Here is a 23821-nt window from a genome sequence, read left to right as displayed (position 1 = left end):
TAATTAACCTAATATGTATCACATGTTCTGTTAGACTATAGGCTATGTTTCTTTATGTTTGTATCCCTAACAGTGCCTTCCATATGGTAGTCACATAATAAATATATATTGGACAAGGAAACGAATGACAGCATGGAGATTTTTATTATAATTTGGTGTAAACTCTAATGAATAGGCTTACTTGTCACCAATTACTAATTTAAGTAGAAAAATAACACACTCATTTATATTCATTTGGCTCCTGTTAATTTATAAAGATGCAACTTTGTTCCTGAAAGGCTTGCAATTATTCAGTGTCTCGTTTTGATTTCAGAAGTAAATTTTTTTTTTATCTTACATAGGATTGCTCTGCAATTTTTGGATTCAAGAGCTTTTTGTAGAAACATCCCTCACTTAAAAGGAAAATCTGCTATGAAAAAACGACATTTGGAAATTTTGGGCTATCACATAATTCAGGTATGAAATACTCATGTAATTCAGTCTCTAAAACCCTGGAGAACTGGCTATACGTGTGTTTCCTTTTTTAAAAATTGTAGTATAATTAACATACAGTGTTATATTCATTTCAGATATACAACATAATGGATCAGCAATTCTCTACATTACTCAGTGCTTACCATGATTAAGTGTAGTGATCATCTGTCACCAAACATTTTTTCAGTCTTATACATCATATTCCATATGCTCGACTTTTCATCTCCATGACTTACTTATTTTGCAAGTGGACATTTGTACCTCTTAATCCCCTTTATCTATTTCACCCATCCCTCCCTGACATCCCCACCTCCTCTCTGACAACCAGCTGTCTGATCTCTATTTAAGAGTCTGGTTTTTTTTTTGTTTTTTTTTTGTCTCCCTTTTTCTTTGTTCATTTGTTTCTTAATCACATATGAATGAAGTCATATGGTATTTGTTTTCTGTGTCTGACTTATTTAACTTAGCATTATACCCTCTAGGTCCATCCAGTATGTGTTCCCTTTCTTTGTGAAAGTTCTACTATTCCTTTTTTTTTAACATTAAAAAACATTAATTTTTAAAACATTTTTTAACATAAAAAAGTAATATTAGAATATCTCTGAAACAGAACATCCTCTCTTTTTCTTGAACAGTAAATAAGATTCATTTATTTTATTGTCTTTAGAATATCCATTGGTTTTTTAATGTATCTTACGAGAGAGAGGCACTGTGGAGATGGGTAGAGATACAGAGGAAAAGGCTAGTGTATATATATATAGGGAAGGTACATAAGAAAAAAATGTCCACTATTGGTATTTGTAGGAATAGGAGGATAAGATAAAAGGAGCTGTGAGGAAGAAGTAAGTCTCTGGGCTTTATCAGGAAGAAGGACCAACTTAGCTTCTAAAAATGGTTTATGCATATGTAAACTAATTTCACAGGTTCCTACGGCTTGACTCAGTGGTGCTTTTAAGTCTTCCCTGATGTTTTTATTGTTGTTGTTGCTTTAAAACTTTCATTCCAATGATGTGACATATTTTACAGATCCCTCATTTTGAATGGAACTCTATGGCATTGTCAACAAAGGAAGCACGGATGGACTACCTGAGAGAACGGATATTTGGAGAAGGCAAATCATGATTGTAGTTTTTATTTAAAATTAGTGATGATGGTGTGTCACATCTGAACTTATTGTAATTAAGTGATCTGACTCAATGAAAAAATAATAGTACAGAATTGACTGATTTCAAGGTCAGTTGAATACCTATTAAAATAAAGACACTTTCTCCAATACTTCTTTACCATCTGGTTGTGAAATTGTATAAAATTCTTGATATAAGAGACTTATAAATTTTAATCAAATTAAATAGTTTACAGTTCATTCTTTGAGTGCCTAGTAAGTGCCAGGAACTGTTTTAGATGCTGGAATTCACAGCAGTGAATTTAGCATATCTGCCATGGGTGGAGGTATCAAAATAAGTGAATAAAATACAGTATACCATAGATGCTATTAAGTGCTATGGAAAAAACTTCAGGGGAAAGGGGATAGGAATATTTTGGGTAGGTATAATTTTAAATAGAGTGATCTGAGAAGGACTCACTAAAGTGGTATTTGAGTAAAGACTGAAGGAGGTGAGGCTAACTGGCAGTAGAGTATTCTAGGCAGAGGGACCAATAGATACAAAGATCCTGAGGTAGGAATATGCCTGGCATATTTGAGAATAACAAGGAATCCTCTGTGGTGGACCAGAATAAGTGGGAGGTTGAGGGTAGAAGTATAATAAGAGAAAAGGTAAGATAGATAAGCATCAAATACATATGATCTGACCTCATGGCTGCTGTGAGTGAATAAGCAGCCATTGGAGAGTTTCTATAAAGGAATGATATGAACTCACATTTTAACTGAATCAATTTGGGCTACTCTGTTGAGATGGGAAAAGACTACAGAGAGGCGGGTGTATAAACAGGGAAACCCATTAGAACATCATTGCAATTATCCAGACAAAAAAAATAGATGGTTGTGGGGGAGGGGGCACCTGACTGGCTCAGTCAGTAGAACATGTGACTCTTGGTCTCAGGATTGTGAGTTCAAGCCCCACATTGGGTGTGGAGCCTATTTAAAAAAAAAAAAATTAGATGGTTGGTTTATAGTAACAGCAGTGGAAGTAATGAGAAGTGCTCAGATGTTTTGCTAAATTTTGAAGGCAGAGGCAACAACATATGCTCACTGATTGGAAATGAGGTATGAGAGAAAGGAGTCAAGAACACTTTAAGTTTTTGTCCTGAGCAACTAAAAGCTATTATTGCTATTGTTTGAGATGGGAAGGTCTATGGGAGGAAGAAGTAGCGGGTGCAGTGGGTGGGAGGATCATGAGTTTGGTTTAGACATGTTGAGTTTGTGATGCCTTTTAAACATCTAAGTGGAGATATTAGATAGGCATGAGTTTGGAGGTGAAGGCAGAGATCCAGGTGCCAGATGTAAATTTGGAAGTTGTCAGCAGTATTTAATGTGATGAAAGTAGATGAAATCACTAAAGTGTGATGAGAGGAGAGGGTGAGCAGAGAAAAAGCTGAGGACTGAGTCTGCGTGCCCCAACATGAGGTCAAGAAGAGGAACAAGCAAAGAAGGCTGGGCAAGGGCAGCCAATGAAGTAGGAGGGGAAATCATAGGTATGACTGTAGTATTACTATCCTTCTTAGAAGCCAAATAGAGAAAGCATTTCAAGGAGGAAGAGGTGAGCAGTTGTATCAGATGCGGCTGATGGCTCAAGTAAAATGAGGAGTGGGCGATGTACATTAAGTTAAGAAACCTGAAAATCCTTGGTGACCTTGAAGAGAGGAGTTTTGAGGAAGTGGTAGATCTGAAAGCCTGTTTTAATAGAAAGTGGGAGGAGACAGGATTGATCGTATGTATGTATGTATGTATGTATGTATGTATGTATGTAAATGGAAGAGGGATGCCTGAGTGGCTCAGTGGTTGGGCGCCTGCCTTCGGCTCAGGTCATGATCCCAGGATTCGGGATTGAGTTCTGCATTGGGCTCCCTGCTTCTACCTCTGCCTGTGTCTCTGGCTCTCTGTCTCTGTCTGTGTCTCTCATGAATAAATAAATCTTTAAAAAAAATACAAAAATAAATGTAAACAAATAAATAAATTGAAGCAAAGGGATGGAGTTGGAAATGGACCAATCTTGATCTGGTCTGATCCTCCATATGATGGAGGAAAATGATTTTCTCTTGTCTTACATTTATTCAATAAAATAGTTATTAAGGTACTACTATGTGATTTAATCCGTAGCCCTGCTTCCAAGAGTGATATATTTGTGCTGGGCAGAAAGCCATGTTGTAACTAACCTCAGGCCACCCGGTGGGAGTGCAGGTAACTAGCGTCTGAAACTTGCTATCCTCTGACTTCATGACCCTGTAAGTTCATTCTGTCCCAAAATAAGTTGGTCACCAGAGTGCCTTGAGTCTTCAGTATAGCTACAAAACATGTGTCATGTATAGATTTAGGTCTGTTGATATTTGATTTGGGTTTAAAGTACTTGTTTAACTTATCTTTACTTTGCATAATGTGAAATCCAATACATAATGGTTTGTAACATGTAAAGTTCACAGAACCTTTTGTGAAAAACAAGATCAAAACAGTAAGCAAATGAAAGATGTCTTTTTTTTTTTTTTTTTTTTTTAAGATTTTTATTTATTTGAGAGAGAGAGCCACGAGAGGGAGAGCAAGCTAGTGAGAGCCAGTGAGCGGGAGTCAGGGGAGAGACAGAGAGACAAGCAGACTCCCCACTGAGCAGAGACCCTGATGATGTGATGATGTGATGATGTGGAGTTTGATCCCAGGACTCTGGGATCATGACCTAAACTCTAGGCAGACAACCAACTGAGCCACCCAGGTGCCCTGAGATGTCTCCTTGTAACCAGTCTCCCTCATTTTAAATTTCCTCATGATATTCATTTGTATTAGCTGAAGTGCTAAGTTCTGAGTGTTTATCTTCTGTATTCATGAATGTGTTCTATTTCCCAAATTATTAAGAGAAATGAACCCTGAATAGTTTAAAATATTTTACTCAGCAACTTTTAGAATAAAATGACTACACCGCTGAGGATTATAAATTGTTTCCTTTCAATAAAAGTGAAAACCCAGTTATTGTATACTTTAAATACATGGAAATCTTGATTAAATGACCCTGATGTACTTTTCACTTACTATTACACATACTCTGACTTCTCATGTACCACATCTCTCACTGTTCTTTCTCCAGGTTACCTGGCAGATAGTTTTCTTTTTTTTTTTAAATTTTGTTTATTTATTCATGAGAGACACACACACAGAGAGGCAGAGACACAGGCATAGAGAGAAGCAGGCTCCATGCAGGGAGCCCGATGTGGGACTCGATCCCGGGTCTCCAGGATCACGCCCTGGGCCAAAGGCAGGAGCTTAACTGCTAAGCCACCCAGGCATCCCGATAGTTTTCTTTATATATATATTCTTATATATGTTTTTAAAGGTTTTATTTATTTGACACACAGAGAGATAGAGAGATGAATAAGGGGAACAGGAGAGGGAGAAGCAGGCTCTCCGCTCAGCAGGGAGCCCGTTGCAGAGCTCCATCCCAGGACCTGGAAATCATGACCTGAGGCAAAGGCAGACACTCCAACAACTGAGCCACCCAGGTACCCCTGTTTGATGACTTTTCTATTTAAATAACTGGAGTTGTTGTAAACAAAAGCATTTTTTAAAGCATTCTTCTTTTCATTGAAATATAATTCACATACCATAAAATCTACCCTTTTAAAGTATACGATGCAGTGGTTTCTAAGATATTCACAAGTTTATGCAACCATTACCGCCACTTAATTCCAGAACATTTTCATCATCCCAAAGTATTGTTTTTATAGTTTAATCTCATGTTTATGTAGATTAGCTCTCCCCAAAGTAATCACCATCTTGCTTTTATAGTAAGCACTTCCTACAGTTTTATCCAGGTTTGCATTTCTAGACCCCATAATTTGCACCTTTCCCCTTTTTAAGTGTGTCAGTCTGTAAGCATTTCCCACCACCCCTTTCTCTTCCAGTTTATCTGCTCAACAACCTGTGGAGTTTTCCACCCTCAGGATTTGTTGATTGTATAATCATGGTATAAACTAGAGGAGTATTGTCCTTACAGAAAAGTACCCAGGATTCTACTTCAGAAATCCAAAGTAAAACTGTTTTTTGTTGGATGTTTCCATATTTATGGTAGAGACAATAAAGCTGTATGAACACTCCTGTTCTTTATGCAATTACTTGACAAGTAATAATGAAATACTCCAAATTAGTTCCAAGTTAGGTTTCTCAGAAAATAAGAGATGTAAGGATAGAAATCAAACATGTCTCGGAGATCATGTAAAATCTGTGAGTGATGATTAGTTGATAACTTACAGAGTTGAATGTGATGGTTGTAGACAGATTGAGGTGTCAAATTAGTGTGTACACTAAGAACAAACATCTTGAATATAGTGTTTCACATCCAGAAAATGCAATAATACAGTCACCTTTCTTTCCTATCAGAAATTTGCAAATAGGTAGCTCTTTCCTGGAGAGTATAGATAAAACTTAAACCAACAAATACATCTTCCAGTACACTCACTGTACACTCACTGGCCCCAACTAACGCCCAGCAATTTAAAGAATCAGTTCATTTCCTAAGAACAATCCTCAACCCTTCTACCACAGAGATTGTAGTTAAGACCTTAAAGACTGGTTTTAAATTAAAAAAAAAATTAAATTTGATTTAAATCACAAACAATAGAGCAGTATCACCAAAGGAATGGAGAAAAAAGAAGGACCATTTGAATTTGACTACTTAGAGGTTTTTCCCCTTCAAATGAGACCGATTTATTATACTTCTTAAATAGCATTTCCAAAGTCTTCTTATGGCATATAATCTTTAATATAAGGCATAGGATTCTTGTCATATCTTGAAGCACAAGGGAAAGTGATATTTGATATTTTAAACATTAAAAAATGTATATGTATATATTTCATTCTCCAATTTCATTTTTAATAGAAAATGACTGTAAAGTTACCATAACAATGCAAATGAAAGAAACAGTAAATAACTCAAATTTAGAAACGTTTACAATTGATTGAGACAGATTAACAAAAGAAATAATCCACTCAACTTAATATTTAATTTCTTACTAGAAAATAGTTTTAAATAATGATCATTATACTGAAGATTCAATGACTGAGGTTTTGACGCCCACTGCTAACCTCATGGATAGTAATTTAGTGAATAATTTCTACATGAATCTCTGCATAGGCTTTTGAAAAACAGAATAAATTAAAGCCCTGTTATCCAAACCAAACACATCCCATTCTATTGTTTTTTCACCTCCCTGTTTATAGTTTAGATAGTTTGAAGAGGTTTAAACGTGTTGCTAGGCAACTAGCTCCTGAAGCATAACGTATTTCCTTCAACATCCCAGCCCATTCTTTTTTATCATCTTCATACCTGATGGAGGAAAAAAAAAAAGTAATCAATAAGCAGTTTTTAAATAGATAGCTGTGTAGGTTTCCTTGTATTAGATATACACATATGGGTCTCCGAGAAAACCCTACTGGCTCTTGTCCAGAGGGGATACACCTGACCTGTAGAATAACATTTGAATTCCTCCCCAAGTATGCTTTCTCGGAATGAGCCTAGTCTGAATTCCTGCCATGCTATTTAATCTGGACGCTTAGGCAGTTGAGACTTCTCTGGGAATCAGACTGTTCAGAGATGAAGAGTAGTTAGTTAAGCAATTATTCACCTTTGGACCAATAACAATGACTGGTCTCTATGAGTCAGGTCAGCAGACTCTACCTTAAGAGTAAGACCTGGGAAGAACAGGGACTAGTCACCTTGATGATAATTCCAATTGTTCCAATACACTTGTGGCCAGTGACACTCAATAGTGATCATTTCAGAAGAATCCGTTCCCCTCCCCCTTTAATGTCCCGTGTGAGTACTACTCTTAGATTTTGCACTTGATGTTAGGTAAGAACTAATGACAAACATGTTAGGTTGTTCCTTTGGGGGAAGAGTCCATTATAAAGATACAGGCGACTTGAATTGCTTTGAAATATGTGTACTTCTGTGCTGGTGCCTGGAATGCCCTCTCTGCATGAGGAATTCCTAAATGCTACCTTCTCTCTGAAGCCTTTCTCACCTTCATCAAGCAGAGTTTGTAGCTTTCCTTTCATTTGTCACATTGTCCTTTATATAGTATCTATTATAGCAATTATCATTCTTTTAATTTTTCCCTGATATTTATGTCCTCAACAAGCTCAAGGGTACTTGAGGGCAAATAATATATCTTATTCACCTAAGTATCCTCCCTCTTCCAGAAGCTATCAATAGTTGGCATACAGGAAATTCCCAAATCATTCTGTGAAGATGGTGAATAAGATTTAAACTAATAATTTTTATTTATTTATTTATTTGTGAGAGACAGAGAGAGAGGTAGAGACACAGGCAGAGAGAGAAGCAGGCTCCTCACAGGGAGCCTGACGCGGGACTTGATACCCAGATTGGGATCACACCCTGAGCCGAAAGCAGAAGCTCAACTGCTGAGCCACTCAGGAATCCCAGAAAGCCTGACTTAATTGGCCTGCATTAAGGTCTGGGAGCTGGTGTATTTTTAAAAGCACCGCAGGTGATTTTAATGTGCAGCCAGGGTTAAGAATCGCAGCCTATTCACTGTTGGTATTTATCCCTGTTTTCCAAAAACACTGACCTTCTCAGCCCTCCATTATTTCATTCTTTTTTTTTTCTACTGCTTCCAGCTATTTTCCATCTCCACTTCTAGCCTCATTCTTCCCTGGAAATCTCCACTTTCTTTTTCTTCCTCCTCCTCTTTCTTTTTAGGGGGGGATGAGTAATAGCTAATTTCCCTTTATAGCCACTTTTTTTCTTGCCCTCTACACAGCTAGTTACTATTTCAACAACACAAGGAAATGATGTTTGATGCAGAAAATAATTGCTTGGAAAGGACCTTCTGGTTCACCAGGTAATAACGCATGTGCTGTGTCCGGTATAGAACTAATAGTATCTCCTTTCCACTCTCAGCCTTGGTGGTGTGCCTTCACTGATCACTCTTCTAAAACTGTACCTACATATTTAAATGTGTATGCTAATCTCCTGGGAATCTTTTATATTTTTCCTTTAAAGATTTTATGAGAGAGAGAGAGAGAGAGAGAGAGAGAGAGAGAGAATGAGTTGGGGGAGGGGCAGAGGGAGTGTGAGGAACAGAGGGAGAGGGAGAAGCAGACTCCCTGCTAAGCAGGGAGCCCAACTTGGGGCTTGATCCCAGGACCCAGAGATCATGACCTGAGCCGAAGGGAGAAGTTTAACCGACTGAGCCACCCAGGCACCCCTTGTTAAAATGAAGTTTTGATTGTTTGAGGTGGGCCCTGTGATTCTGCATTTCTAGGAAGCTCTCGAGAGACATCACCATTTTTGGTCAATAGACCATACTTTATGTCCAAGGTTCTGGACAATCTATCGACAGACCAGATAAGGGCATCCATCCTTGAGAGTTGGGGCTGGCTGAGAGGGAAGGCATGAGTTTGGCAATTTTTGCATAAGTGTACAGTATGAACCCACTAACATTCCCCTCAGGCAACTGAGATCTACCTCCTATAAATTTTTATCAACAACCACATTTCCTGGGCTGAAGGCAGCAGGCACCATTTGGTAGACACGTGCGGTACCCTAGTGGTAACCAGACATCTGCATACTGTATGCCCTGCGCAACTATGTGACTCTCCAGGACACAATTTATACTTCTGCTCCCCAGACTTCCTGTATATACCCTGCTCTCCAGAGGATATTCATAGCATTAGAAACTACGGTAAAATTCACCACCCCCCCAACACACTGTATAAATACTACATTTATTCTAAGCCTAACTTTAAAATAGTCATCTGATTAACAAGTCCAAGTGTCATACTTAGGACATCAGCCCAGCACCTGAGAGGTAAAATGGATTGCTACTTTTCACTTTTTTCTTTTTAAAAAAGTTTTGTAACAATCCTTAAAAACTGGAAAACAAATTAGATTCAAAATAGAATCAATGAATTCATGGGAAACTCAAGTGTTTCTTCAGAACTCTGTTTTCCTAGAAAATAAAGTACTGTCAGAAAGGTTTGGAAGTAGCTTTTGTTCTACCAGTTGTCTAGAGTGTGACACTTTTAGAGCTGGAAAGGAGCTTAAAAGATCAGCAGTGCCAACTGTCATTTTACTGATTTACAGGCCCAGAAAAGTCTTTCCTGGGCACAACTAGAAGCAGTACTTGATCATCAGGTAAGTGGCAAGTCCAGAAGTCCAGTGAGGTTTGAAAAGTGTTTAGTCTACTACCTAGAAGAAGCATACATGTTGGGAAAGGCTGGCTTATTCTTTACTGTAAAATTGTTTATCAGCTATCAGTTATTTGATTTAATATTTGGTCCAGAAAATTGGAGTAAAAAAACTTACTTCCATATGTCATTGACTTCAGTGGGTGCAAATTCTTTAGACTCCAGTTGAATCATGGCAAAACCACCGATGGCATACAGGGATCCAGCCAGGCTGACCAAACTGATGGAACTTCTTTCTTGGGGAAACTCTGTCATTACTTCCCATCTAGGAATTATTGAAAATACAATCAATGTAAAAACCTAAGGAAATGCTAAATATACTTACTGAACAGTTATATAAAATTTTAATTTAAAAATTCAAGTAGCAAAGCCATCTAAAATTAGAAGATTAGGTTTGTTACTGAAAAATACCTAAATAGTTGTTTATTTGAAAGATGTAACCAGATTAAACATAAAGCTCTCAATACGTCAATCCCAGAATATTTCACCTTCATCAGTTAGCATGTTCTGCAATGGTGCCATAAATAGTGCGGGCTTTATGGTTGTTCTAGGGCTCCTAGGTCCTCCTGTGTTGGATTTCATTTGAATGTTAATACAAATTTTTAGTAACTCTGATTTTCATCATTTCTCAAGAAATCTTTAATTCTTCACAATAAAGGCATGTGATTGACCTTACATTATCCTAGTTTAGAAACTAGGGTTGGTGAGGGCACCTGGGTGACTCAGTGGTTGAGCATCTAGCTTCGACTCGGGTGGCGATCCCAGGGTCCTGGGATCGAATTCCACGTCGGGCTCCCTCTAGGGAGCCTGCTTCTCCCTCTGCCTATGTCTCTGCCTCTCTCTGTGTCTCTCATGAAGAAATAAATAAATAAAATCTTTTTTAAAAAGATACTAGGGTTGGTAATTTGCTTTTTAATGACGTATTTCATCTTTTTAATTTAAGGGAACTTTTTTTTAAATTTTTATTTATGATAGTCACAGAGAGAGAGAGAGAGAGAGAGAGAAGCAGAGACATAGGGAGAAGCAGGCTCCATGCACCGGGAGCCCGACGTGGGATTCGATCCCGGGTCTCCAGGATCACGCCCTGGGCCAAAGGCAGGCGCTAAACCGCTGCGCCACCCAGGGATCCCTAAGGGAACTTTTTAATATTAACAGCCACATGAAATAGGACAACTAATGATAAAATCCTATCAAATTAGTTGGAAGGATCAAGAGTCTACAATGAGTTAATCATTTTGGCAACTCTATTACTCTGGCATTAAAAGCAGACCTTTCTTTAAACATATCTGTTTTTCTAACTATAAAAATAACTATAAAAATAGTATATGTGCATTGTAGAAAATCTGGAAATACAGAAAGGTATAGAAGAAAACAAATATCACCCATGATCATCCCCTCCAGAATAATCATAAGGAACATTTTAGTGTAATTGTGTTATTTCTCAAGAAGCATACAAATTTAAACATCTATACATATGAAAAAACTAAGAGCATAGAGTATTTACAATTCTGTGTGCTCCTTTTTAACTTCTGAGTGTTTACAAAAAGATGACTTTTTAAAATGATCATTTAAATCATCTCCCATAAAAATTCCTTGGTGATTTTCAGATACTAAAGTCTGTTTTGTAATCAGGCATTAAATGGTTCCTTAAAAAAGTAATGACAGTGCTCTAATTTTTTCTTCATTGCTAAAGTAGGAGTCTAAAAACTATAGACTTACCCAGATGAGTGAGCTCAAAAATTTGAAAAAAACTAATTTTACATAAAGAATATCTGTCAAATATCTTTTCACATTAACTTTAAGCCAATAAAATCTTATATATGAAAAATTTAAGAGAATTATAAAGAACATAAAAGAATAAAATTTCCGAAGCATTCATGCTTTACAAATATCACAAGCTAAGTGGAGGTCTTTTCAACCCTTAAACAAACTATATATTTCAAATCAAATAACCGTATAGAGACATGTATATTCATCCACATGCACATAATTATTCAGAAGTATTACTTTTGTGTGACTAAATTCACAAAGTTAATTACAAGGATAAATTGAACTCTCTGGCATTAACTTGAGGGTTAATGTGTCCCGAGTTGCAAGCACACATAATGCATCATCATAATGTTAGGCATTTCACACCTAGTAACAGCAGAAGAAACCCAAGTCCATATACTTCCTCTTTTTTTTTTTTTAAAAAAAGGATGTTATTTATTCATGAGAGGCAGAGAGAGAGGCAGAGACATAGGCAGAGGGAGAGGGAGAAGCAGGGTCCCCACAAGGAGCCCAACACAACCCAATCCCGGATCCCGGGATCATGCCCTGAGCTGGAGGCAGACGCCCAACCACTGAGCCACCCAGGCGTCCCTATATACTTCCTCTTAATCCTTGCTTCTCTGCCCTCCTTTCCCCATGTCCTAACTAGAAAACTTAATTTTCATCCAAAGTTAGAAAGTAGAGTGATCCATAAGATATAACAACTCACTTATTGGTTATGAGGTCAAAAGCTTCCACTGAAGCTGAAAGACCATCTTCAGTGACACCTCCTGCAATCACGATTTTGCCTTTATGCACCGCCACTCCAAACATGGAACGAGGGGTTTTCATTGGAGCCAGATCCTTCCAGTCTCCTTTTTTTGGGTTGTAGATAAACACTCTGTTTGTACACTTCCTGTAAACATAGAAGACAACAAAATGGTCCTTTTAGAACCTTCCTTTTCTGAAGGAAGCAATTTCACTAATCATTTAGCTTTGTTTCCCATCTGAAATACATAAAACAATTAGAAAAACTCAAAAGTATTCTTAATCTGAACATATGACATAAGTGAAGGAAAATTCCAAATGTGGGGAACTTAATTCCCCTACTGAAAGGTAGGGGAACTTTCCTTTTGGCAACTGCCCAGGCAGAGTAGATTTTAATCCTATGTTGTGTTAAATTCAACGGAAGACATTAATAGAGTTTTAAAAATATATAAGCCCTTTATTATGCCAAGTAACAAAAATGTTAAGTTTATCTTATTATTTGAATCTCTTAGTAATGAGTCAGCTAATTTTAAAAAATAATTAGATATGAAAGTACCTATTTTAAATGTAACTATGTAATCTGATGGCTCATTTCATTTTAGTATACCACTAATATATCAATACATTTTACGAAATCTGGGACTATAGATTAGACAAGTAGTCATCTGAGTAGATGAGTAATAAGAACAGTTTTATAGGGGGATCCCTGGGTGGCTCAGCCGTTTAGCGTCTGCCTTCAGCGCTGGGCGTGATCCTGGAGACCCGGGATCAAGTCCCACATCAGGCTCCATACAGGGAGCCTGTGTCCCTGCCAATCTCTCTCTCTCTCTCTATCTCTCATGAATAAATAAAATCTTTAAAACAAACAAAAAAACAGTTTTATATGCTAAATGCTACCAGGAAAACCTGTACTCTTCTGAATTATTCTTGGTATGTCCCTTATGATTCCTTAAAGTTATCCATAATATACTTATGGGAGTTAAAATGCTAAATAATAATTGATTAACTGAATATATTTGGGGGGGTTTGCTTTTTTTTTCCTTTAAAGATTTTATTCATTTGAGAGAGAGAGAGAGAGAAAGAATACTCACCAGAGTGAGAGCTTGGGGTGGGGAGGGGGAAGGAGGAGAGATCCCTCGCTCTGAAATCTCCCCCTGAGCAGGGATCCCCCTGTAGTAGGACAAAATCCCAGGACCCTGGGATCATGAGCTGAGCCAAAGGCAGATGCTTAACCATCTGAGCCACCCAGGCACCCCTGTTTTTGCTTTTTTTTTTTTTTTTTTAAAGTAAGCTCTACACTACATGGGGCTTGAATTTATAATCCCAAAATCAAAAATCACATGCTCCAGACGCCTGGTGGCTCAGTGGTTGATCCTGGGGTTCTGGGGACAGAGTCTCGCATTGGGCTCCCTGCGGGGAGCCTGCTTCTCCCTCTGCCTGTGTCTCTGCCTCTCTCTGTGTGTCTCTCATGAATAAATAAATAAATAAAATCTTAAAAAAAAAATCGTATGCTCTACCAACTGAGCCAGCCAGGCACCCCTAAATGTATTTAGTAAAGCAAAAAAAGCAAACAAACAAAAATCCCAACTTTTGGTAAGGATAACTTTTTTCTTTAATGTTATGAAAGATCAGAGATTTGGAGTAGAAGCATTTCCTCTAATATTTGACTATAAGTTAATAACTTTAAAACTTCTTGACAAGGACATGATACAAAATCATGTTCTTCAAATTCAGTGGTGTTAACTAGTGCAATTCAATGTGCTTACTTTTAGATAATGACTCATGTCAAAGTTCTTGACTTTGGCATTCATAAAGCAATGTTGTCTTGGTTAATCATATTCTCAAGATTAATATATTCTTACTGACAAGACCTGTGTGCTTCTTACTGACATATCCATTTCCTAGTTACTAATACCACTTGAAGGAAACAATTTAAATCATTTGGCAGGGTCACTACATTTCCAAAGTCAGAACAATCCTTAATACACATTTTCCATTCCATTTACTCAGGAAAAATACCCCAAATAAGATTTTGCACTGAGTTAAGTTCCTAATATGGCCTTCCTTTAAATATTTACTTGATAAGAATAGCTAGGATTAAGGAAAATATCAAAATTTCAGAATGTTATCTTTGAATATGGATAGACTATATGAAAACCCATTATTTTTTAAACAATTAGTCATTTATTTTTATTTTTTTAAAAGAAGTATAACTGACATACCATATCCTATTAGTTTAGGTGTATATCATGGTAATTTGATATTTTTACATATTATAAAATGATCACCCACAGTAAGTCTAGTTACCATATAAAGTTATCATATTATCTTGCCCATCCCCAACCCTTCCCCACTCTAGTAACCACCAGTTTGTTTCCTGTATCCATGATGAGTCTATGTCTGTTTTTTTTTCATTTTTTGTTTGTTTTTTAGGTTCCCATTGCTTTTTAAAATCATGTTTCTTCTGCAATTTGTCATTTTAATTTAATAATGACTATTAATTATTAATTCAGAATATAGAGTTATTTCTAGCACATTTCCATATTTTATTCTCTTTTCCTGCTTTGCCCAAGTAATTCTTAATTCTGGTTCCATTTCCAGGATTGACATCTTTATTTATTAAGCAACCTGAGCAAATGAGGACCAGACAAATTAGGCAGAGTTTTCAGGGGTAGGAAGTTAATTCTCACTATTTAAACTGAAAAATCTTCATTTTACCAGATGGGCTACTGTTTTTTTTTTTTTTTTTTTTACTTATTTTTACTCATCTGAGAGAAAAAGGGCGCCAGAGCAGGGTGGGAGGGTCAGAGGGAGAAGCAGACTCCCCCCAGAGCCAGGAGCCTGATGTGCGGCTTGATCCCAGGACCCCTTATCATGATCTGAGCTGAAGGCAGATGCTTAACCCAGGTGCCTCTACTGGTTTGTTTTTTAATTTAATTTAATTTAATTTTTTAAGACTTTATTTATTCATAGACACAGAGAGAGAGGCAGAGACACAGGCAGAGGGAGAATCAGGCTCCACACAGGGAGCCCGACGTGGGACTCGATCCCAGGTCTCCAGGATCACACCCTGGGCTGCAGGCGGCGCCAAACCACTGCACCACCGGGGCTGCCCTGTTTTTTAATTTTAAAAAAATATTTTATTTATTTATTCATGAGAGACACACAGAGAGAGGCAGAGACATTGGCAGAGGGAGAAGCAGGCTCCCTGCTGAGCAGGGAGCTTGAACCAGGACTCGATCCCAAGGTCTTGGGATCATGACCTGAGCTGAAGGCAGATGCTTAACCAATTGAGCCACCCAGGCACCCATTTGTTAAATATTTGAAATATCACCTCTGTCCAGAAGCAAGTCAGTGAACAGTTATTTAGGAGATAAATGCCCTCTTTTCAGTTCCCATGCTTTTCAGTTTCAAACTCATTAAATTCTCTCTTATGAATGTGAAGTACAAATCCATAATATTTTTTATCTACTACTGATTTAGCAGTTATATTTTAAATATTATATTACAGAGGTACACCTAATTTTTATTTAGTTATGACCAAAAAATAAGAAAGCTCACTTTTTTTCTTTTTAAGATTTATTAATTTATTTTAGAGGCAGAGAGAGTGTGAGAGAGGCAGAGGGAGAGGCAGAGAAAATCTCAAGCAGACCCCACACTGTGCGGGAAGCTTGACTAGGGGCGCCACACTAGGGGCTTGATCTCAGGACCCTGAGATCGTGACGTGAGCCAAAACCAAGAGTCTGAGGGGTAACCTACTGTGCCACTCAGGTGTCCCAAAAGCCCACTGGTTTTAATGTAGTGAAATATAATTAAAAATTAGCCCAATGAAAGACTTGATTATGCTCCTAAATGCTGCTTTTCCACTTTAAGAATGCTTATGAGGGAGCTATCATGCTAGTTCCTAGCAATATTCTGGAATCTACAAATTCACTTTAGCAACTATTCTTTTTTAAGTATTTTATTTATTTATTTTAGAGAAAGAGGGCGGGAGCAGGAGCAGAGGGAGAGTCAGAATCTCAAGCAGACTCTGTGCCGAATGTGTAACCTGAGGGGGGTCTTGATCCCACGACCCTGAGATCATGACCTGAGCCAAAATCAAGAGTCAGACGCTTAATCGACTGAGCTTCTCAGGTGCCCCATGTTAGCAACTTTTAAGTTTTATTTAAATTTCCCTTAAGTTTCCCTTCAGATATCATTTATAATATCCTCCAATAGCTTTTCAAAGTTTTATTTTGAAATTTAAACTTCCAAAATACTACAGGTAAGAACCAAGTCTCATTTTCAGGATGTAGATTCAAATGAAAGGAGGAAAGAACTCTCACAATAAAAAATCATTGGGAAAGGTGCTGGGCTGGCTCAGTCAATAGAGCATGCAACTCTTGATCTCAGGGTTGTGAGTTCAAGCCCCACATTGAGGGTAGAGTTTATGAAAAAAAAAAAAAGTTAAAAAAAATCATTTGGATGTAAACCATAAGGAGATTTTTAGGGTACTTACTTGTCATCTGTCTTTCCTCCCAGACAATATATCATCCCCTTATGTGAAATCACACTGTGGCCATAGACTTTGATAGGCAGTTTTTTAACTTCATTCCACTTTGCAGCCCTGCAATAAGAAGATGATAGAGTTTCTATGCTTTCAGTTAATTCCGGTCTAAAACTATGAACATGTAACAGGCACTCTTACCCAAATGCTTAGGAAATAGGAATGTCATGCCAACTTACACGGGATCATAGCATAATACTGAATCCAGCGAAGCCTCTGTTTGAAGATCTTTGCCAGCAACTACATAGATTTTGTCATCTACCTCCCCCAGACCAAAGAGACACCTGGCTGAAGGCAGAGGTGGAAGTCCAACCCACTCGGATGCTATGTTATCAAGCTGAAAGAAAAATATATGAGGAATTATGGAGCTTGTTAGAAAAAGTTACAGTTGTACCAAGAAAGATGCTATATTTTACGTAGTGTGTAGAATGCACTGAGATAGTCAAAGATGTAAAATAAAACTGAAATCTGAAAGTATCATGTTTTACCTCTGGACTACCAAGAAAAATGAGAAAATTTACTTGGCTTACTGAAAGTGCCAAAATCTGCAAAAAAGGTAGGAGAGACTAGAGTCACTGGAGGTCAGGTAGAACTTGTGAGGTTCCTTGTCAAAGTTTCTTCCCATGTTACCTTCTTCAGGTTCAAAAAAAGTCCATAACACTTTCAGAGCATTGGGGAAAGAGAGGTTGTCACTGTAGGGAGGGCCACAGTACGTGAGTGACCCCCGAATTCTATATTTAACACGCTCCCCAAGCCGGCACCCAGGACAGCTGGACCTGTCGCTCAGTCCACCGACAACTGGGAGGTTAGGCAATATCTTTTTTCTTTTCTTAAAAATTGTTTAGGTTCTCTCTGTTTTGCTTTATAACTTCTGACATAGGCAGGTGTTAACAGCTATAACCTCCTAGCCGTTTGTTGGAAGTCGTTTGAAATACCTTAGTCTTTATCTTTAAAAAAAAAAAAGTATATATATATTAAAAAAAGTATATAAGGAAGCAACTTGCTTATTTTTGCTCTGCCACTTCTTACTTCTTACTTCAAGCCCAAGACAGCTAAGTGTTCCTGCTCTTAGCAGGTCATTTTGGTATGGCTGTCATCAATTTCAGCACTTACTGTTGGTCATTTTAAGATCTTCTACTTTGCATTTTAGGACACCAAGGCATGAGAAAACCACTTCATGAGGGAGGGCAGTTACAGATTTGCTCTTCTTTCAGTGGCACTTTGGTGCAGCAGGAGAAAATGGAATAAACCCCCAAATAACTGGACACCAAGAGTAGGTGCAGATATTAAAGGCTGAGGTCAAGGGAGGGATCTCTGTAGGAGCATGCATATATCTCACTTCATAACTTCAGTCAAAGCAAAGCACTAAGACTTGATAAGATGAACAGTTTAATCCTCACATATGCATTGTTAGCTCTGCATTCACAAATTTTAACACCTAGATTGTGACCTTTAATGTTTTCATTTTTGAAAACAAATCCTTTTATCAAGAAAGTGGTGTGTACTCCAGTAGAAATAATGAACATTTATAAGTCTTGGCTCTGTGACAGGCTTTGTACTAAATGCTCACAGAGCTTTTAAGCGATATAAAATAGAGGCTATCTAAATCCACTGTTTGCCTTTTTAAAAATGGGAACAGTAGCCATCGTGATCCCAGACTGGAGGGTGTACTACCCACACTGGATGGTACTGCCCACATCCCCACACAATCCCCAGTTAGGGCATTTACTTCAGCAAATGTAACAGTAGACTGCCTACCAGACTCTTTTATAGATGAGTGGTCAAGCTATTTAACCTCTCTGGCTCCAGTTTCCTCATCCTTAAAATCAAGTTTTGAACCTAGATTACTTTAAGATGGGGTGCTGTTCAAAAATCTGATGCATCTATTAATTCTATGAAAAAAAAAAACTCTTACCAAGATAAAAAATTTTCATGATCTATTTATAGTATACAAAGATCATATTACTTCTAACTTAATACATTTTAAACAGAAGTGACCAAGCAGAAAAATACAATATAATACCTGATACATATATTTTATTGCAAGTCATAAATAACCCTTTTTACAGTCAAGTGTTTTTCTCCTGGCATCTTGTTGCATTATTTGTGCCTTTTAAAAGGAGCAAGGCACGGGTAAGGACAGGAAGTTGGTCTTACCAACTTTGTATAACTGTTTTTGTAGCTATAAAGAACATCACACAAGTTTCTTGAAACAAATGAGAAGCTGTGCCAATAAGAGTAGTAACAGGATAGAGGAGAGTAAAGATGACTATGAGTATTTCTTGGGTCTATGATTTCTAGATAACTGTCCATCTGTAATTATTTTTTTGCTTTTGTCTGTGTTTTGATGTCATTTTTGCTTCCTAGATATAATTATAGCCTTTTATTTTTAATTAATTAGTAAGTTCATGAGAGACACAGAGAGAGGTAGAGACATGGCAGAGGGAGAAGCAGGCTCCCTGTAGGGAGCCCGATGTGGGACTCGATTCCAGGACCGTGGGATCACAACCCAACCCAAAGGCAGACGCTCAACCACTGAGCCACCCAGATGCCCCTAATTATTGCCTTTTAAACTGAATTTGGCTTTCCTGAAATTTCACCCAAATTTAAAATTAGGACTCAGGAAATTTTCTGGCATGCATTCAAATACTTATGATTGCAGCTTCTATTTTATTTTTCTATTTCATAGTTAACAGTCTTCAACGGAACTTTGAAAATTAAGAATGAAGATTAACATGTATTATTACATTTTTCAAGATGCACAGCATGTCACACACTCTGAGAGCACACAGTGACTGTGCTATGACATTCTACACTTATCTTTGGCCTTTCCAATTCAAGTGCCCATAAACCTCAGGCCACAAGTAGCTATGACCTAAACAAACTCTTTCCGAGCTAGCTGTAAGCTACAAAGTACTGGTATTGGCATTACTAACGATAAAGGTTAAGCCACTGGCTGATTCCTTCACAAACTCATAAAATGTAGTATATTGATAATAGGAAGCAAACTTCCTTTAAATAAAGCACAAAGAATCTATTAGCTTGAAGGATTTGTTTTCTTGGACACTTCTGTGGTTTCACAAAACAGATTAAATTGTAATAATGTCTAGGTACAACTTTGATCCAAATACATGTGGTCACTTGTCATAAATAAAAAATCATGGGATGCCTGTGGGGCTCAGTGGGTTAAGCATCTGACTTGATCTCAGCTCAGGATCTCAGAGACATGAGTTCAAGCCCAGGATTGGGATCCACTCTGGGTGTGGAAAACTTAAAAAATAAATCATTAAGAGTAAAAATTTCTAAATATAATTAATGAATTCAAATTAGTGACACTGATGTAGATACTTTTTCCCACAAGGTACTCAATGTGTGTAAATTAAGTACATAGGTTCTCTTCATTTTCAACAAAACTAAAATATAGTTTTAGGCAGTAAGCATAAATAACAGATAAAATGCTACCTTTAAGAACTTCAGTTCAAGAAAACCTGGAAAAAAGGCTGAAAATCTGATCAATTATTTTTGTAATGTGTAAAGTACTATGATTTAGGGAAATACATTAACCTATTTTTCAGAAAAGTGGATACAAGATTAAATTTAGGTTTTACTAAAACACTGGTGTTAGAAAGATTATAGTCCCCCTCACCTATAAACTTGACATTTTGCGTAAAAGAGTATAAAGAAAATCTTGAATCATCATACGTTAATTAGAACCTCATTCTTCACCAAACCTTTTATTAAATATTAATAAGCCATTAACAGACTTAAATATTTGTCAGTTCTCGAAGTGTAGCAAAGGGCAAGGGACTGGAATAGGACAGCAAGTAGAATAAAACGCAAGCAGACTGAATAATTCACACATCAGCTAATGGGACAGCAAATAACAGCCTTTCCTTTATGCTTCTACTTTTGTAAAAAAAATAGCCCTTCTTACCTGGAAGAAGTAGGACTGTAGAGGCTGATCTTTATTTTCTTCATCCACATAGAGTCCTCCTACCACATACACCTGATTCTGTTGGGTAACAATGCTAGAATGATTTCTGGGGATCTGCTCAGCCAGTGCAGTAAGGTAGCACTCGTTTTCTGTGGGATCATAAGCCACGGCAGCTGTGTCGTTAACCAGGAGGATGAGGTCTTTGACAAACATTCCATGCCTGGGAATGTCATTCAGGTAACCAGGAAGTAAATCTTCATCACCAACATCACCGTTCACCTCACCGGCCCCAGCCTTCTCTGCATTTTTGCTAGGTTCTGGGAGTTTGCCTGCGAAGGCGTCTTTGAGAACTTTGATTTTTTTCTGGAGTTCTGGGTTGCTTTTAATGATATCATCTTTCTCAACATGATCTTTAAAATATTTTTCTGTCATAAGGCGAAAACGGATACAGTCAAACACTTCGCTAAGGTTTTTAACCCTGTTTTCTTTGTCTGTTCGCACCCATTTCATCACTGCCTCGAATACTGCTTCTTCCTTTTCTACATTTAGGCTGTCATTTGAAATGACGGAGATCAGTTCCTGTGGAGATAATTGCATAAAGTCCTCTTCTTTACAAATCTGTACAAAGCGATCAGACACAAATTCACGTGCAGAGATGGCAAGTCTTGGGCAGTCAAGAAGAAGTCCTAATCTTAAGATGGCTAGACAGTTACCAGGAGCAAGTCTTTTCTGAAGATAAGAAACACAGACAGTGAACACCGAGGGGATCTGAAAGCGGCTGGCCAGGGCAAAAATATCTTGCACATTTCCATCGTTGAGATCTATACTGGCGGAGTACAGGTACTTGATGATTAAATCCAGGACAGCAGGATCCACATTATCTAATACTACCTCCTTTTTTTTCCCCTCATCAATTTCAGATAAAAAATACTCACGGAAGTAAGGACTACAAGCTGACAAAATCAATCTGTGGCAAGGAAGACTTTTGTCACCTGCTTTTAGGGTGCAATCGATGAATTTTTTTTCATCCAGGAGATCTTTTAGACCATCCTGAAGAAGGGTGGATTGGTAAAGCCGCAGTTCCTCTGTGAGTTCCCGCTGGGAATCCATTTTGTGAGTAACCTGGGTAAGGAAGGGGACACTGAAGGCCTTAGCTCCTCGCAGCACACAGGTCTAGCTGTAAAAAAGGCAGATCAGTGTGCTTTGCCCAGCTTGAAGCCTTTGCAATTTAATCCCACCAGCTAAATATAGATACCAACTCTAACAACGGGAATTCAGGAGAGCTAGTTTGGAAAGAAGAGTTGTTCTTGCAGCTGTTATAGATTGAAGGGAACAACTGGAACTTTTAATCACTAAGGAAACAACTAAAACAAGAGATTTAAATGAAGTGGGAAGCTTTAAGATACATAAAGCATTAGAACATATGCCAATAAAGGCACGTTTAAAGAAAGTGTTTATTGAGGTAACAGAAAACTGAATCATAAAAATGAGTCAGTCCGCTAAAAATGGTCTAATGGCAAACTCCTTGGCTGTCTGAATTAATGATGCAAAGGTCAAGAATATGAGGTGAGTTCATCTGAATATCATAAGCAAAATCCCTTTTCCAATTACTGTTACATACAAACATTTATTTTCTACTTAAAACAGTGGTATTTACAATTTTCTTTTCGAAGTGGGAAACTTGAAGACTTCTGCTTATGTATCATTATAATTTAAAGAAAACCTTTAATAACAATACCCCATCATAATTGAAATAATAAATGCAGAGAAACTAATTTTCTAAGACCTTCGAAAAACTAGAATTAGTACTGAGTTACCTTATAAAGTTATTTAGGTTATTCATACTCTGCCTTTCTCTACAAAGGATGTGATGTGGCAAACAATTATAAAACAAGTGAAATAAAGGCAAAAGGTTAAAATGGATCAAGTCCAGAAAGAAACAGAAATAGTTAAAAATCAACATTAATAGTTAAAAATCAACATTAGGGAAAGAAAAAACTCACATGATTACTAAAGATATTCTGTGATTTTACACGTTGAAGATAATCTTTCTCATTAAAAAAAAAGTTAAAATACAAATGTAACTCCATGAAAATGATGTTATCAACAGAACACAGCAAAATCAGGAAGAAATGCTATGTCACCTGCACAACTTGGAAAACAAGCCTATTCAAGGGAAAAAAATATAACTGAAATAATAATTTAGGTAGTTGATAATAATAGAACACCCTATTAATTACAGAATATAGAAGTCATGATTTGAAAAAAAATTGATCTTTTGTTTAGGTGTAGATGATATTGCATACCTCTTCATGACCTATTTTATTATAAAATTATACAGTCACATTTTCTGAACTCAGAGGGGCTGCAGAAATACTGTGTACTTTCAAAGTTTGGTACTCTTAAACCTGCTCAAAAGAATATAAGCTCCATGAAGACAGGAATTTTTTTTTTGGTTTGCTTTGTTCAGTGTTATAGCCACAGGACCTTGTGTCCTCCACAAATATTTTGTCAAATGAATAAATGCCCCCAGATCAGTGAATTGTGTGTTTTTAAATTTCAAGGCCTCTGTCTATGAGTAAAGGTTTTTTCCTCTTATTTTACATCACAGTGAAGTCAATGCTACTGTCAGCTGCTAAAACAACAGCTGAAAGAAGAGCTCATTGACTCTTTTTTCCATTTATAGATGTCACTAAAGGTTTTAACACACTAGAAAAAACTAACAGCTGCTCCCTTGTTTAAACAATAAATGACTCATTTCTCTCTACTCGTAGCTTTCAACTAACATTTGAAAAGATTAATGAGTCAGATGCAAACACCACGATATGACATTTGAGATTCCTTACTAGTCAGCAACTATAAAGTCTGTTTTGCTTCAAAAGCTACTTAAACATATTCCTGGCAGTATTTTGTGATCTGTGTAAACTTTTTCTTCCCCTTAATGTAGGTTATTTATTATAACACCATCTCTTAAAAACGT

General features: G+C 37.3%; 2 protein-coding genes across 9 annotated transcripts in view; one reads left to right on the top strand and one right to left on the bottom strand.

The window, feature by feature from the left end:
* The window catches only part of FASTKD1 (FAST kinase domains 1), a 54502-nt gene extending 48772 nt beyond the window's left edge, over nucleotides 1-5730 (top strand). For 6 of the 8 annotated variants that reach the window (XM_025460089.3, XM_049106244.1, XM_049106243.1 and 3 more), the window contains 2 exons: nucleotides 342-456; nucleotides 1501-1749. In XM_025460089.3, coding sequence (XP_025315874.1) covers nucleotides 342-456; nucleotides 1501-1596 — 211 coding nt within the window. In that variant the 3' untranslated portion in view covers nucleotides 1597-1749. Of the gene's footprint in view, nucleotides 1-341; nucleotides 457-1500; nucleotides 1750-3751 lie in introns of those variants that run through there. The other 2 variants (XR_007408625.1, XR_007408624.1) reach the window with 2 other exon arrangements.
* A 569-nt stretch (nucleotides 5731-6299) lies between these two features.
* Nucleotides 6300-23734, bottom strand: KLHL41 (kelch like family member 41). The gene is made up of 6 exons (XM_025460084.3): nucleotides 20842-23734; nucleotides 17087-17244; nucleotides 16860-16967; nucleotides 12324-12509; nucleotides 9963-10109; nucleotides 6300-6959 (listed from the first exon to the last, which is right to left on the bottom strand). Exons 1-6 carry the CDS (start codon nucleotides 21949-21951, stop codon nucleotides 6848-6850), a joined length of 1821 nt encoding a protein of 606 aa, XP_025315869.1. The 5' UTR covers nucleotides 21952-23734; the 3' UTR covers nucleotides 6300-6847.
* Between the last annotated feature and the right edge of the window lie 87 nt (nucleotides 23735-23821).

The sequence above is a fragment of the Canis lupus genome, chromosome 36 (genome assembly GCF_003254725.2).
Source record: "Canis lupus dingo isolate Sandy chromosome 36, ASM325472v2, whole genome shotgun sequence".
NCBI classification, from domain to species: Eukaryota; Metazoa; Chordata; class Mammalia; order Carnivora; family Canidae; genus Canis; species Canis lupus.
Note: the sequence above shows the minus strand (reverse complement) of the source record. Positions and strands in the feature narration are given on the sequence as shown.